A 17,222-nucleotide genomic window follows, 5' to 3' on the forward strand; every position below is an offset into this window, starting at 1 on the left:
AGAAATAGAGTATTCACAGTTACTAGACATGCTCAGTAACTGTTTCTGAAGCCAATCTAACTGGCAGGTCACACCCAGTCATACTCCAAAAGGTGAGCCAATCAGAGGACAGGGAAGTGGAGAGGGAATGATAAATAATGGAGTTAAAACACAGTATTGTGGACTTAGTGGCTGATACAGGCAGAACCAGCCAGTCTGCTGTTTGGGCTAGATCCCCATGCCAGTTCTATTCTGGACACAGGCCACACACTGTTTCATAAACTGAGGACCTGTCATCTATGAACCCAAGAGCTGAAATGCTCTAGCCGAGGAGATCCCCAGATTGATTGTCTGATTTTTAAGTGTTTGAAAGGACTGCGATGCCCCCTTACTTCTCAAGCTCACACACACACTACATATTACAGTCATGCTAGAAAGACAGAGACATCATCTCTGAAAGATAAGAGGGGAGTGTATGCATGCGCATGCACACCATTGTATTTTATGGGGGTGGGAGGGAAATTAGCCCAGCTGCCTCAGTTTGTACTGGAGAAAAGTGTCTATATTAAGCATTTTTTGTTTTCTGCTTTTATTCAAAAATACCAACTTTAATGAATGACCTAATTAAAAACAATTCTTCTACTCCTCTTACTGCACAGAAAAACTCCGTATGCGTTTATCAGAATTTGAGTAGGAAGTCCTTCACAGATCTGAATGGAACAGGGGGGAGCTCATATGCCTGGATGGCAGAGTCTTTAGCTCTGGAATTAGTTTTTCCCAGTAGTTCCAAGACAGCTGAAGTTTGCCGGCCATCAAGGCCCATTGCCGCAGCACTCCATACTTCAAGAGCCTACTCGTTCACCCATCATATAATTATGATATATTTCATGCAAAGCTTCTCATGTAAGGTATCATATGAAAGGTCATGATTTGCCCCAACGAGGGGTGGGGAACCTTTTTTAGAGTCATGGGCCAGTGAGAAGCTGGAGAGGGGCTGGAGCGCCAGCACGAGCACCCCAATGCTGGGGGGAGTCCTGAGCCCCTGGGGCAAGATCCAGGCAAGCTGGGGGCTACATCTGGCCCTCAGGCTTAAGATTCCTCACCCGTGGCCTAAACCCATTATTCTGTCCAAGTACATATACCATTAGTTTGTACAAAGTGATCAGGTTTTGCTCTATGGTTGTTACTAAAATATATTGGTTTGAGAGTCTACTGCTAGGTGGCCATCCACTCCCAGTTAAATGACTATCAATCATCACAGGGGTTGTGAACAAGGAGTTTACAACTCAATGACAGTTGTGCAAGGGGGGGGGGGGAGTTACTCAATTCTGTGACTCAGCAAAGCCCACCAGGAGATGACTAGATATTTTCCAGGCACATGGACTAAAAGTATAAAATAAGGGATGGTGGCATCATACTTAAGCCTGTCTCCTTCCTCACCAAGGCTGGATGCAACAAAAATACGGGGAAGACAAAGACTTGAACTGAAGAGACTGTTCCCAGGTTTAAAGGGGAATCCTGAGTATTAAGCACTATTATAATAACTAGTGAGAAGAGAAAACTGCTTATTCAAATACTGCTTAGTCCAATAAGGTTTAAGATACAGACTCTATGCATACCTTTTATTTTCTTTGGTAACTATCTCTGACCTGTTGTGCCTACCATTTATAATCGCTTAAAATGTTTTAGCGACAAGGAGTCCTGTGGCACCTTATAGACTAACAGATATATTGGAGCATAAGCTTTCGTGGGCTGAGACCCACTTAACATGCATCTGACGAAGTGGGTCTCAGCCCACGAAAGCTTATGCTCCAATACATCTGTTAGTCTATAAGGTGCCATAGGACTCCTGGTCGCTTTTGCAGATCCAGACTAACACGACTACCCCTCTGATACTTAAAATATTTCCCCAACAGCATGCTTTGCTTGAACTGCTTGGACAATCTCCGAGAAGGTTACAAATGCTTGGGTTTGTCTTCTCCACACTGAAGGAGGGGAGGACTTGGTAATAAACTTACACTGGTCAGGCTTCTAGCCAAGGCAAGGTGGAACAGTTCTGGGGAGCAAGGCTGAGGGCTTGGCAGATTTACTAGTTCCTCTCTCCGAGAGTTTCAGGAGCGGCTCAGGAAGCATTTTGTGCAACGTAGCTTGGTGTAAGACTCCATATGCTGAGTGATAACAGAGTATGGAGAGGTTTGCTACTTGTCACTAGCAAAGCATTGTGTTCGAGCGCCCAGACTGGAGAGTAAAAGGGGCACAGACATAGACCCTTCCAGGCTGTATCTAAAGGATCTTTGTCCTAGTTCCTCAGGATTTTTCCAGCAAATAGAGATGCGTCACACAGGGTTGACTTTTTGCAGTTTGCAGAGGAATGGGTTGACTTAGTGCCAATTTTATTATCATGCCCTTTTTTCATTACTCATGTGTAGACATTGTAGAGGCTACATAACAGTGTCTAGAGAGAGATAATCAGGAATGAATTAAAACAGCAGATAAATTGCTAGCTTTAAAGCTGTCTTCGTGAAATAAATGGTCAAATATAACCATTTCTTCAATTGTAAGTTATTTGGTGCTTTTTATCACACGGGTACTCTAGTCTGACAAAGTAACATTGCATATATGTATAGATGTCTAGAATGTTCTGTGGATGCATCCATGCTGAAGTCACTCTGATCGGCACCTTCACTGTTAAGATTCTATGTCAGCATTTCCATCATAAACAAAGTGCCTTTTAAACGGTAAAAAAAAAAAAATCACTCTAGGCTAAAACTCAATATAAAAATTTTCCATGCAGAGCAAATGGCTTATCGTTCTAAAAAGAGATTTTATATCCAGCACTCCTATTTAAGTTTTTATTTTGGTTTCTTTAACAGATTAATGAGGAAAGAAAATTTCTGGGCATTCAGGAAAAAACAATTTCTAAACGGAAATCAGAGTATGGAACAGATTCCCAGGGGAACTTCGTGGAGGGCCGGAGATAAAGAACAGACATAGCATTTCCAGTGCTTAGGTTATTTTTTTTTAAAAGAAAAAGACACATCTAGTAGTTAATAAATATATTATAGAACTGATGTTGCCAGATTCTTCGAGCCAGAAACCACCTGCAATGTTGTATTGCAATGCTCCGAGTGCTCATTGCAATCAGTCAAGTTGCCTCCCTCATCCTCCTTCCTTGCAAAGAGGCACATACTCCAATTTGGGCCCCCTGTGTCCAGTTCAGCTTCTAGATAGCCCTCTGTACCCAACGGGATTTGTTGGAGGGCAGGTGTGGCTTTAAAGTGACTTACTCCAATGTGGAACACAGCATCTCTATAGCCTCAAGAACATGCTGCTGGAAGGAAGGAAGGATACATTCTGTTGACAATAAGTTACTGCTTTGTGCTATTTATAATACACAAGTTTTAAAAAGGAAGCAAAATCATCATAATCAGTTTTAACTCCCATTTCACAGACATCATGTCCTATCTCGCTTATATCCCTCGTAAGATAGGTAAGAAGAGCAACAAGCATACATATATGCATACGTGCCAACAAAACAGAAAACTTTCATCTCTGCTTTCTGTGCAATTTGAATAGAATAAGGGTCGGTCCTAATCTATTTCATCTTCCACTCAAGATTGAGATGGATGAACAAATAATTAATTCTCTGAAGTACACCACAAGCAACATTTATCTTTAAATCATTTTGTCTATTGGTTCTTCAAATTCCTTGACAATGCGTATACATTCTTTTCAGAAGTTGGAAGGCAAACAGTTAATCCCTTCCACCCCAAGGGCAACAACTGGAGAGGGATCACACAGGGGACCACTGGCCATGACCCCCCCGCCAGCCTAGGGAAGGGCCGGGCCAATCCCTCTCTGCCCCAGACCCCACCTTTCCCGTGCCTCTTCTCCGGCCCTTCTCACCCTTGCTCCAACTTCTTTCCACCTTTCATGCCCTTGCTCTGCCCCGGTTCTTCTCCCAATTGATGTGGCTTGGGGGACTAGCGGGGTCAGAGAACCAGCACCCCTTCTCCCCTGGCACTCACAAACAGAGGAACAGAACAACACATCCCCAGCTTGCCCTGCTCGTTTGGCTGCATCATTCTGCTTCCTGTGAGTGCAAGTGTGCTCCCACCTGCACTGAACACAGGGAGGAGGACCCCTGCTATGGATTCCAGCCTTGCCCCCTGCTAGTCCTCCCACCAGCTGCTGGTCCGACCCTTGCCCCTCCCACCATGTTGGTGGAGGCATGTGTCCCGCTACACATCACCCCTGTTTTCTAGACATGAAAGACCCCTACTCCCGAAGAACAGGTCCAACTGAAGACAATAAAGCATGCCCGAAAAAGGAAGTGCTATGTGAGCCTGGAACAGGCTGTTGGGGACTGATTATAGGATTGAACAAGAAAAGGGAAAGGGAAAGTTAGGTTTCCCTCTCAGGTGACTAAACTGGTTAGATGAACTTGCTTGAAACAAGTCACCTCTTGACAATGTTAAACTGGGCTGAAGAAAACCAGTTTTCATTTATAGTTGGCCTTTAAGGATACACTAAACTTACCTTACAAAGCTCTGTGATAAATCATTCGAAGTTAGCTTCTAAACCCATCTCAACATATAGATTCTGTTTAGCTTACCATGGTCTGCCCCTACACAGACGTTTAAATGCAAAGTTTATGCTGTGTCCATTAGTCTTAGTGGGGCTTCATTTATTTGAAAGAGGGGGAAAAAAAAGCAAAATTGTTTGACTGTTAGTACTTCCTGCAGCTCTGATCCACCAGGATGGATAGATTAGTCAGTCCCTCCTTTAAATCAGGCAGAGGACTACTAATAGCATTTTCATTCACTTACTTTTTCTCTCAACACTTCTCAACAATTAAACATGAACACCACAAGTATGCACAGAAATTTGTTGCATACTTACTGATGGTGGTATGTCAGCACTTAAGTCATTCTTCTGGATATTCCCTGAACCATCTTCCTTGAACTGTCAACATCAAAATTGGACACAATATTCAGCAGTGGTCACACAACTGCCAAGTACAGTACCTTTCTACCTCTCTGGATACCCCTTTTTATGCTTACATGGATAGCATTAGTCTTTTTGGCCCCAACATCACACAGGGGGCTTATCCAACACAACATGCAATTTTTTTCCTTACCAATCGCTGCAGGACCCAGCAGTGAAAGTAACTTAAAATGGCTTACAGGTGCGGTACTACTGCAACCCGAGTCCCTGCTAACTCTTTAAATAGCTCCCTACTGGCTTTTGCCACAGCTCAGCCAGCTCTTGCTCGAGCCATGCACCAGGATGCACCCACTTACTTTTACCTCTGGTGGGACCCCTATTAAGAGACAGGCGCTTAATGATGATTCAGGCCTCTATCAATTAGTCAGCTTTCTAGTCTATTCAAGGCATACCTTGTTGGTTATATATCATTGTAGCATAATCAAAATATTTGCAATACCAAGGCACATGTCTTAAAATAGTCTATTACATGATAAGAAATAAGCTTGAAAGATGGAAGCACTCTGCCATCAGAGAGTCCTGAGCTTTCTCCCTACTTAGTCCAAAACAACTGCACAACTTGCCTCATTTTCTGTTATGCCTGCATATAAGGCCTGAGATACTATTTCTCGGAATGCTGCCTTCTTCACGACCACTCATTGGGTGAACCTGTTTCCACTAGGGATGTTAATCAGTAAGTAATTAGCTAATCGTGTCATGGATAGAATTTCTATCCATGACACGATTAGTTGATAAAAGAGGAAGCCTCAGTCCTGGCTCGTGACGGGTCCAGGAGCTACCCCCACACTGCGCCTCTGTAGTTTGAACGTAGTAAGAGCCAGGCAGCCCAGCTCCTATTACATTTAAACTGCAGAGCCACAGTAGGGGGTAACTCCCAAACCGAGTGGTCCAGGACACCAGCCCCTGTCAATGGAGGAATCCCAGCTCTCTGCTGGAACCCCCGCAGACAGGCTGCCCCCTCTCTCCAACAGCATGGGGGGGGGGGGGGGCAGATGGAGCCACAGAGGCAGTGCTGAGGGAAACCACTTTTTAAATCAGTTCCCCCAGCACCAGCTCCTGCTCCCCAACCCCACTCTGCTGCCTCTGATATTGGTTAGTCGACTACTCCCTTACATCCTTAGTTTCCAGCTAAGCCAATGAGCAATGAGGTTTCACTTTTTTCCAGGCAGAGGGGCAGGTAGGGGCACTAATAAAAAGAGCTCAAGAAAACACCGATATCACTACCAATTTCAAAATGATCATCTATTAGATGCTCCCTATCTAATTTGCACAGAGGGGAGACACCTATCCATCTGTCTACATAAGTGAAATCTAAGGCACCAAAATACAATAGCACATCTTTAACTATTGAACTGTGCTACTTTTTTTAAGTCCCTGACTGTGCCTTTTTACTCTTTTACTGGGGGAACGAAAACAGGAACAGACAACGTATCAGCTCTCCATATTATAAAACATTCTGCTTTACAATAACTTTGATCAGTTGAAAACAGTAACTCTCAACAGACCAGATATGGAGTTAGCACAGTAGAGGAGTCGTCAAACATGGTGCTCAAGACCATGCAGCCAAACAAACACGTAATAAAATAGACCCATCTTTGAGTGAGTGCAATTGATTTTCTCCTTTAAAAATTAAGACACCAGATCAATTAGTACACAGCACATCCCAGGCACATCACACCACTTTTGAAAAATGAGACTGTAGTGTAGTGCTGTGGCGGGGGGCGGGGGGAGGAGAAGGGGAGAGGAGAGGGGGAGGTTGGTGGGTTGGCTATAGGAATGTGTGGTATTCAGTGCAAGAGATTTGCAGTGTATTCCTAGATATAAGCTTCCAGTGCTCATTCCCAAGACCACTTCAGGGCTCGCATGTGACAAAAAGTCCCTTATTTGTTGAATACCGTATGAACTTACATATTCACAATCATAAAAACAGCATACAGTGATATAGTCTTTGCATGAACAATCAGCAACCACTAGACTCTACTATGCTTCTATGACCTATGACAGTAGAACACTCAACCACCAGTAAAACTAAGCTTCATTGTCACCAGTGGTCCCTATCACATTGATTAGTAGTGGAATTGGCAGCACATTCCTTAGGTGATAGCCAGGGTAAAAGAAAATATAAATTAATAGCTTCCCATGTGATCGGAGGTGAGGGGTAGGAGGGGAGAGCAATGAAATCTTCTGGTTCTCCACACAGCTTATAAAAATGCCTATTTTACACATTCAACTGTCCATCTGTAGTGGCTTTCCATGGGGATTACTGTAACTTGCAGGCAACTGTTACTGAGAAAGCTCAGTAGCTTCTGCCAAATGAGCTCCTACACATAAAACCTAAGCAGCCAATAATTTATGAACAAGTACCTAGCAAGTCTGTCTTCAAGAGGTGCAAACAGCAAAAAAGAGTTGGAGCCCTGGAGATACTGAGACAAGGAATATTGAGAAAACTTTTAGAACGTAATATCCATGTTTCTCTCTCTCTCTCACACTCACACACACACACACACACACACACACACACACACACACACACACACACACACACACACACACACACACACACACACACACACACACACACACACACACACACACACACTTCTATAAAAGACAGGAAAATTAGGAAATCCCCACTACACTGTAGTCGTAATTTGTCAATTACTCATTTTATGTAAGCCTAAGGAGCACAAAATCTTACCCTTCCTGTATGTCCTGATTTCACAGAATCATATAAATGCAGGGCTGGAAAGGCCCTCAAGAGGTCCTTGTAACTGAGGCAGAATTAAGTAAACGCAGTCTACACCTGATACGTATTTGTCCAATGTAATCTTAAAAACATCCAAAGATGACAACCTCCTTAGGTAACTTGTTACGGTGTTTAATTTGTGACCACTCTAAGCCACAGACCCTTTCCAGCAGTACTGCCACCTAGCCATTGATTCCTCATTTTTTTAGTTGTACACTTGATTTTTCCTTTTTAAGTGAAGTACTTCACATTTTTATTGACATTTATATTGTTGATTTCAGACCAATTCGCCAAGGTTATTTTGAATGTTAATCCTGTCCCCCAAAGTACTTGAGACCCTCCCAGCTTAGTACCATCCACAAAATTTATGAGCATGGGCTCCACTCCACTATCTATGGTGGTAATAGGATCACTGTCACAGGGTCACTGTCACAGGACAGACCACTAGGTGAACTCACCAATTATGTTCTTCCAGTCTGAAAGCAAACCAATGGCATACAGGTCTTTCAACCAGTTGTCCACTATGGCTAGGTGGCAGTACTGTTGGAAAGGACCTGTGGAGGGGACAGCAGCTGTGCATAGCTCTCTTTCATTGATAAAGGGAGTGAACTTTACGAGCTCTGTGTAAAACTTTTTTATAAGAATAATAGAGATTTATTTGGGATTTTTGGTCCTGGACGCTGTGCTCCTGGGTGCTGTCAAGTCCCTGTAACTGAGCCCTCCCTGAGCTGAGCTGTTCTTGGGGTCTGTGTTACTCTGCTGGGCAGCTGTTACCCCAATCTATGCCTTTCCTGGGGGAGAACAGAGCTTCTAGCTCAGTAGGGCAGGGTGGTGGGGCACTCTGCACTACCATAAGGCAGTGATATAATCAGCCCCCCAGGTGACAGTCTCAAGGGGATGGATATCTGTTGCCCAATCTGTCACAATAGCTACTGAGAATTAGCTCCCTAAATTCACAGCTGTTCTAAGATGTACCTATTAAGTGGGCAGAGCCCTTGGAGAGGGCAGCACAATATACTCCAAATACAAAAGAGACACAAATAAACTAAATATAACTGAGAATCTGCTACAAGAGGGAATTTGAAGATGGAGCATTAGTTGTCTATGTTCCCATCTTCTGAAAAAGGAAGAACAGAGGGCAGAAGGCATTAAGGTTCATCCCTACTGCACAGTTAGCCCAAGTTATTGGCACTCAGGTTAGCCAATCCCAAATGTGCTCACTGACAAAGCAGAACCCTACCTCCCATCCTGACTTGTGTGTCTGTCTCTGTCTGTCGGAAGACCCTGTGGTGCTATATGGTGAGATACTCCAGGATCCTTTCCCAGACAATTCTATCAATTGTGGGAGAATCTACATTGCAGGAAGGCAATAGAAGACAATTAACATTTGAGCCGTTTTGCCTGCCCCCTCACCACAAAGCAGGTGGGTGGGTTCCAGCCAGAGATGATAAAGCATAGCTCAGGCTTTAATACTGTATAATCAAGCATGGGTCCATAGCACAAACAAACCCTTGCCTGAGGGTTCATCTGAAGAAGTGGGTTGTGCCCACAAAAGCTCATGATACCATCTCCATGTTTATTTAGTCTTTAAGGTGCTGCTATAATATTTGTTGTTTTTAAAGTTTTTCCTTGCCTAAGGGTTATGAATGTGGGCAGTAGTGGGGTTTAAGCAAAAACAAATGTTGATGCACAGGCCAAAATTACAGTGGAGAAATACGCGTGTATTCTGATTCAATTATCTGAAAAGAAGAGTTTTTGCTATGGTTAAACTAGAGAATTTGATTAATTCATTTCTAGTATTTACTAGTATACCATTGATGGACACAGACATTTGAAACAGGAATTTTTAAAAACAGAATTGTTAAATAGGGAATAGAAAAATCCTAATACACAGAAATTAGTCAAGTGTCAAGCATATTTGTATGTATTGTAGAAAGTATAACCCAGCTGTCTCTTAAAATACCCGTTTACAATATTTTTTTAATTTATTTCACTAAGAAAGGCATCAAGGAGGAAGCAAAATGGTCCATATACACATATTACTTTCAGTCAATCCTGCTCTCTCTGAAGTTAATGCAGTTTTTCCCACTGGTTTTAATTGGAACAGGACAGCATTGAGTAAGAATGTGGCAACATCCCTTTGCATAGTACAGATAGATATAGGAACATATCTGTAAGTCAATAACTATTCTGGTTGTATCAAAAACTTTTAAAAAAACTAAAAATTCTACAAGCAAGCAGTCACAAAAATAATAAAAAAAACCTCATACCAAGCTCATAATTTCCCCCTAAACATTTTTATACTTTTCAGTAGAACTTTGTGATTACTATAAGAGTTTGATCTGATTAGGAAAAAAATCCTGAAGGAAGGAAAGAATAAAATTTCAGTTGTGCCACCTGTAGAACTTCAATCAAAAACTCTGTAGGGGTTCTCTCTTCCTTTTCAGTATCAATTATACAATTCCACAATATTTTACTTATCAAGATACTTTGCACTTTGCATTTTTGATTTTTAACAACAAATGCCAGCTAGAACACTCACATATTTTCCAATACCAGTTGTCCCTTACATGGGACTCTTACATTCAGTTATCCCAATATATCTTGCATGAGTATGCATAAGCTCAGTTCTATAATCAAAAACATTGACAGAATAACTATTGTTTTTAATATGTAGGCACAGGCAGCAATAATCTTTTGTATTGAATACAAAATATCAGAGCAATGAAAATAATCTAATGGGACTTCCGATAATAGGCTGGGTGGGTGGTTTTTTTGTTTTGTCTTGTTTTTTTATATAAAAACAGGTCATATTCTTGTTTTATTTAATATTTCATGGTAACTTGTAATGAAATACATCCTGCTTGTCCAAAACCTCTTCTGATTAAAACAGAAGATATTTGAAAGGTCATAAACACTTGGTAGCAGTAGGACTGCAGACGCCCGCATGAATGTTTTCACTCAAGATAAATAAGGCTATAGCAGCTGCTGTCTACAGTCCAGGACCCATGCCCTATATCAATCAAATACACAGAAAGTCTCTCAACAGTAAGAGTCTAGAAATTTTACCCTAAAAGCATTGACATGAAAACCTTTTTCTCCCCACTTTAATAAAACAATCATTTCTGCACAGTTTCCTATCATCATGACCTATCAAAACAAACGTGATTTTAAAATGGCATACCACTGAAAATCTGTGTGTAAACTAAATAAACAAAACCTTTCCTCCTTAAATTGTTCTCATTGTCCGGCTTTCCTGTGGCAATCTGCCTAGTAAACTGCTTCCACCAAGAAGATTTCTGGATTCACTAGAAATAAATGTCAAGAAAGTATTATACATATTTAAAAAGTCTTAAGTAAGGAAATCTATTTGCAATAAAGATTTTAAAATCTTGGCTAAACTCAGTGCCTCTGCAACTGCCAAGGTAGATGAGTGACTGACTAACTTCATGTAGGGCTAAAACGGATTGCCATGGTGCACTTAGTAACAAGCAGCATAAACGAACTTAGAAAAATCTATAAATTTTTAACCTAAAACATAAATTTGCTGTTATGAAGGGCAAGTTCAGGAGAGATTTCAGGGATTCTTTTCTTTAGTCTAACAAAGATGGGCACTGTTGCAGGGACAATGAAGTGGAGAAGAACAACTTTTTTAGGAATTTACATTAATCTGATTGTGTCCAAATCTTCCTCTACTGTCTGATTTCTTGAAGCATTTATGCAATATTTTACAGTGCTGGAAATGAAGTAGGGATAATGAGTGGAATATGGCCACTTAGAATTGGACTAAGGTGTGGTGGAGTAATGGTTTAAGATAAACAGCCGTGTGCACCCTTGGATGTTGGATGAGGGTGTCTAAAGAATATAAACTGTACATGTAGATGAGAAGGGGTGGGCCTCAATCAAAACCCTGGATGTGAATAGCCCCAAAATTGGAAAACGTAAAACTTTACAGCTTGTCCCCTTTCTCCTAAAGCCAGGATTCAGACTTACTCTAGTCTTCAGGAAAATCTGTTTCCAGATAAAAAGTTTACACTTCAGGCAAAACACTAATGTAAACAAGATAGAAACATCTGGAAAAAAAAGAGAAGCCACAAAAATGTTTGTGTGAAAGAACAAAACTTTTAACATACTGCTGAGTGTGACAGTGAAACCCAAACAAAAGACTAACTAGAGATGTTTTCAGCAGGAATACTATGAATGTAAAATATCCACAGGCTGCTAACAAAAATATATTGAAACATATATATGGAAAAGGTATGATGATATGGTGGATAGCAGTAGAGTAAAAGGTTTTCTCCAGAGGCCGTGAAGGCTAGCAGTTCATGTTCTTGTGTTAAGTGCTAAGAAAGTTAGTTATCTTGGAATAACGTTCATACTGTTAGTTTTTGCTATGAAAGCTGCAGAGTCATCATATGGTCTTGCTGTAGTTAGCAGCTGTCTTTCTGTACTACATTTCACTGAAAGAGAGCACGAGAGAATGAGAATACACACAAGCAATAAAGGCTAAAAGCTGATCCTGTGAGTCTGTTTTCACAGCTGGAGATAGGGTGCTTACTATTCTATATACAGCATCACTGAGCTTAGAAACTCAAGTGGGCAGTGTTAAATTGCACTGCAAAGCAATTCAAGCAAATGACTCTGCATGCCCCCATAAATTTTACCCATGCATGAGCCTATAAAGTCTGTATCAAAAACATCACAGAACTTCATCTCTCTCATATAACAGAAGAAATAGGCTTTATAAGATTTTACATCATATTTCATATCAAAGCTATATTACAGGATATTGTAATAAATTATGCCTGAACTTCATTTACAGTAATTTGATCATATTCCATATGACACTAAAAAGGCAATGTGAAAAGTTCTTAGTTTTGAAGACATTCAAGAGCACAAGTGTTCTTTGAAATGAAACAATTCTCACCACTTTGTTCTTTACTATTTTCTGTCCCCACAAAGTCCTGAACTAGGATAATTTGCTTTTAAATATATTTTAAAATATGAAAAGTTAGTGTCAAAAATGTAATCTCTGTACAGTAAAGATTTTGCTTTTATTTCTTTATCAGTTTGCTAAGAGTGACACTTAGGCTTTCCAATTTTTAAAAACGCTTTAGCTGACGTAACTTTGAGTTAAGCAACATGTGATACATTACAACTCCAAGAAAACATTGAGCTGAATGTAATCATAACTGGAAGCAAAACTATTTTAGGTTACAGTTAGGGATGCTTTACAGATTGTTCCAGAGAAACGTAGATCTCACCAGTATTAATGAGTGAAATTCTTCAGTGACCTAAAATTGGAAAAAGTTTTCTGTGTGGCCATTTATATTTTATTAGAACACAAAGGGAAGTATTTTCAGCATGTTACTTACCGTGGCACTGGCGGCTGTAGGCCCAGGGATATCAGGGCTCTCTTCATCAGTCATTTGATTTTGTTCTTCAGTACCACGGGTTACAAGAATTCTGAAGTGTTGCTGCCTTGTGTTTTGATCTGGTCTGATTTTAAACAAGCATCCCTGCCCTTGAGGAATCCTTTCTACTGAATTACTTCTAGATATTTCTGACCCATTTCTGCTATTTCCATGCAGTTCTGAATTCATTCTGTCTTCTACTGGGCTAATTCGTTCTGGTCGTGGCTGTACAGGGTAGGAAGTACTCCTTTCCAGCCGTATACGAGGATATCTGACCAATCTATTCCCTTTTGTTCCAGTAAAACCAAAATTATAGTCACTTCCTGTACCTGTACCACTTGCCTGCGATTGCTGCAACTGGAAAACAAATAACTTTTTCCCTGAATTTGCTGACACATCTGGCAGGTGCTGCAAGGACCAGCGCCTGGGTTCAGAGGCTGGGGAGTTATTCTGATCCTCAGAACCAAAGGGCAATAGCGTAACCTGACGCATGTCTGTGCATGAAGCGCGATGTTGAATTCTTACGCCACTTAGATTTAACCCTGAAGCTGCTTCGCTTGCTTCGTCTTCTAGGGCAGTCGTTGCCCCATCATTCCAGTTATTGGAAGGAACTGTACAAAATATTCTGTGGTTACAGGAAACAGCTCCATTAAGCTGTTCCTGAATCTCTTCAGGCATCCTGGGTGGAGAATTCTCTGGGGTTCCTTGTGGACTGCTTGGAGAAGAAGAAGGGCTGTCAACCTGGCATGTGTAATGCTCCCTGGAGTCTGTGAATTTACATGGCAGCATCTCCTCAGGAGACTCTGGGGCTCCGCACTCATCAGCACAGCCGTTCACAGCTTTGCGCTGAAGAGAGATCTGCATAGAGGAGCTCCTTGTTGGACGCACATCAATATTGTTCAGAAGCTGAGGAATAAACATGGATGTACTTCTTTTCAAGGAGCCCACTCCTTGCAAATCACCGCCACCATAATCCGCTCCATGTCGGGAGAAAGGATGGGGACTGTTTCTTCTTGGCAAAGTGTGGAATGCCATGAAAAAGTCATCTTCTCTCTCTCGGTCTAGGATCTCAGATTCAGGGGCTGTGTTGCTTCGTCCAGAGCCAAAATGAAACCGCAGCCGATGGGCCATGGTTTAACAGAGAGAAGAAAGAGAGGGAGAACAGCAACAATTCAGGCACTGCCAGAAGTTAGAAAACAAAGACAAACTCCAAGAAAAAGTGTCCCATCTGCCAAACTGTTAGTACTGCAGCACTGATAGCGACAGATAGCAGAAATAGCCCAAGTGGCAAGCAGCATTCCAGGCATGATTGGATAAGAGCAATCAGCACTCCTACACACAGTGACATAGGGTAGGATGGTTGAAATCACATGACTTGGTTCCCCCTCTCCACTGCAAGCTAGTTTTTTTTTTTTTTTTTTAAATACCAGTAAGAGCCTGAAACAGCACCTTCACAGCTGCTCCTTTTCCATCAGAAAAGAGCTGCCCCCGCGGGAGAGCTCTCACAGCTGACTAAGGCAGCAAGCACACTCGGCACTGCTATAAATCTCAGCCACATCACATTCACAGGGCACTTTCGTACAAAAACTTCACTGCAACAAAAGCACTTTAAGTGTTGATAGTTCAAGTCAGCTTCACAAATGCAGATTGAGAAGAAGTGAGCTGGCTTGAGATGACAGATTCAGGCTTCCTCTGTTTTGATGCTTCAACATTAGGCTACCATGGTAGAACACAAATAAATATTAGTCCCTGGTTATGCTCTAGGGTTTTTTTTCTGGTTCTTTAAAAGATTAAGCAACAAATTATTCACTACAGAAAAATCCATAACTTTTACCTTATCACTATAAATGCAGCATAACCTATTTATACTGCATACAGAAATTTGAACAAAGAATTCTTACATATGCCAACTATTTCTCACACAATGACAGCAACAGAAATGAACAAGATGGCAAGAGACAGGATGGTTGTTTTTTTTCCCCAGTTTTATCAGGAAGCAAAGACGAACGAAAACTGAAGAAGGGTGTGCATATCATTTTGGAATTATTTTACTTAAGTGCCATACAGAAATGCTGCCCAGTGTTGGCAGCCTTCCAATGAGAGAGTCTGCAATATTACCACAAGTCTGATTGCCAGCACGGAGGATAGCTATGCTTGCAAAGAGCCAAAAGAGCTTAAAAGAAGAACATATGGGATACAACCAAAAATTTAAATAAACATCCCGATTCAGCCCTGCCACAATGCAGAATCTCAACCTTTAAAAAGGGGTTGTCATAACTGAGGTGCACTGAAGTTCTAGAAGATTTTTGCATGAATCAGAAACAAAATCTGTTTAAACAAAAAGTTTATCTACAGAAGAGACACAATTGAAATAACCTCAATTAAAAGAGTGGCAACTTGGCTCCTATGAACGGTTAAAAAAAACCCAGTTTTTTCAACAGTTCTACCCTTGTACGTGTTGGGTCAATACTACTGCTAGATACCTAAAACCACTGTTTTACAATAGCTTGTTTTCAAATACAAAAAACAACCAAGTACAAGAGAAATAAAAGCTGATTTAAACAATAAAACTGCCAAGGGCCAGTACAATCCTCTATTGTTTTAACTGGACTATGAGCCAACGACAAGAAAAACATGGGTATTTGCTACAGTAACAGCACTGTAGATTGCTTCATGCAAGCACAGGTGTTAGTATTATTTTAATACACTTTTCAAAAAACAGCATGGTTCTGGGCTATTTAAATAAACAAGTACCCTTTTTTACTAAATACGCAACTTGCAACCACAGTCTAGTCTAGTGTGACAAACCTACTGCAATCTAACAACTCACTGATGGTTTAGGAACAAGATGAACTCGTAAGAAATTATTCTGGGGGCAAATCTTAGTAATTGTAAGCTTACATTTGTATTTATGCTTGGAATTAAAAAAAAGACACACAAATTAACTGTTTTGGCCCCTAAAAATATAGTCATGCTACAGAAAATAGTCTTAGAGTACTCAGTTCAATACTCCCTCAATCTACACGTTAGTATGAGATATAAAGGCAATTACCACTTCTCAGATGTCATTGTGTGGTAATGGTTGAAAAATGTCTTTTTAACAACCACCACTGTATTGTCACATACTAGCTTGCTTGTGCATACTACTACCCTCTGCTGGTTCACATATAACTTATTCAAATTTTCTGACGTCCCACTCTGCCAGCTGGCCTGAAAAGAGGAAAAGAAACTTAAAACTAGAAAGAGTTATTCAAGATTCCCTACAAGTGGAGGCCTGTAATTCTGAAATAGAATAATAAATCCATATGAAGGCACTGAAATGATCAGTGTGCTTAGAGGCATTTAATGGGGGTTGAAATGGAATAATCTATTTCCTCACATCATTAGATGAGAGAACCTCTATATTCTCCCCCCTGAAAAAAGGTTACCTAAAAAAGTTTCTATCTTTTTCCTTGCATTACATAAATATTTGCTTTGATGGAACTGAAAGAAAAGAAAGTTGACAAAAAGATAGTCAATCTATCATATATATATATATATATATATATATATATATATATATATATATATATATATATATATATATATATATATGGCATATTTTGTCCCAGTATATTAAGCAAGTTTGGTAGACACATACTGCACTTTATATAATCTAAAAGAATCAAATATTTTGTGATATAGCACCACATCTTGTTATAATACTGTTAATAAATATAGTGCTAGTGGGTCACTATTCCATTAATACTGCTTTTAAAAACTTTCTTCAAACTACTTTCATAAATTACAATTACATTGATGCCTTACATCAACTATACCTAAAATCAAACCATATTTTTGCCTAGCCATCTAGTTAACCGTACAAAAATAACAAATAAAGCAGTAATTACAGTATCCCTTCCCTAAATATCTCAGCTGCATAATTTTGTTTCAAGAGGAGTGCTATAAATATTCAGCTTGTAAAATACCTACGTTTCCTGCTTTATATACCTCACTTTACCTTACTTATTTTACATATTTAAACCACTGAAACAAAAAATACGTTTTATTTAAGGTATACCAATTTTCCAAAAACT

General features: G+C 40.4%; 1 protein-coding gene across 12 annotated transcripts in view; it reads right to left on the reverse strand.

The window, feature by feature from the left end:
* Positions 1–17,222, reverse strand: part of NEDD4L (NEDD4 like E3 ubiquitin protein ligase) — a 299,735-nt gene that overhangs the window by 139,880 nt on the left and 142,633 nt on the right. For 2 of the 12 annotated variants that reach the window (XM_025181406.3, XM_006116552.5), the window contains exon 1: positions 13,108–16,582. The exons of 6 other annotated variants lie outside the window; for them this stretch is intronic. In XM_025181406.3, the coding sequence (XP_025037191.3) occupies positions 13,108–14,277 (1,170 nt within the window). In that variant the 5' untranslated portion in view covers positions 14,278–16,582. Of the gene's footprint in view, positions 1–13,107; positions 16,583–17,222 lie in introns of those variants that run through there. 4 more of the 12 variants (XM_006116551.5, XM_006116554.5, XM_006116553.5 and 1 more) reach the window with 4 other exon arrangements.

Source organism: Pelodiscus sinensis, chromosome 6 (assembly GCF_052426305.1).
Source record: "Pelodiscus sinensis isolate ZL-2025 chromosome 6, ASM5242630v1, whole genome shotgun sequence".
In the NCBI taxonomy this organism is placed as follows: domain Eukaryota; kingdom Metazoa; phylum Chordata; order Testudines; family Trionychidae; genus Pelodiscus; species Pelodiscus sinensis.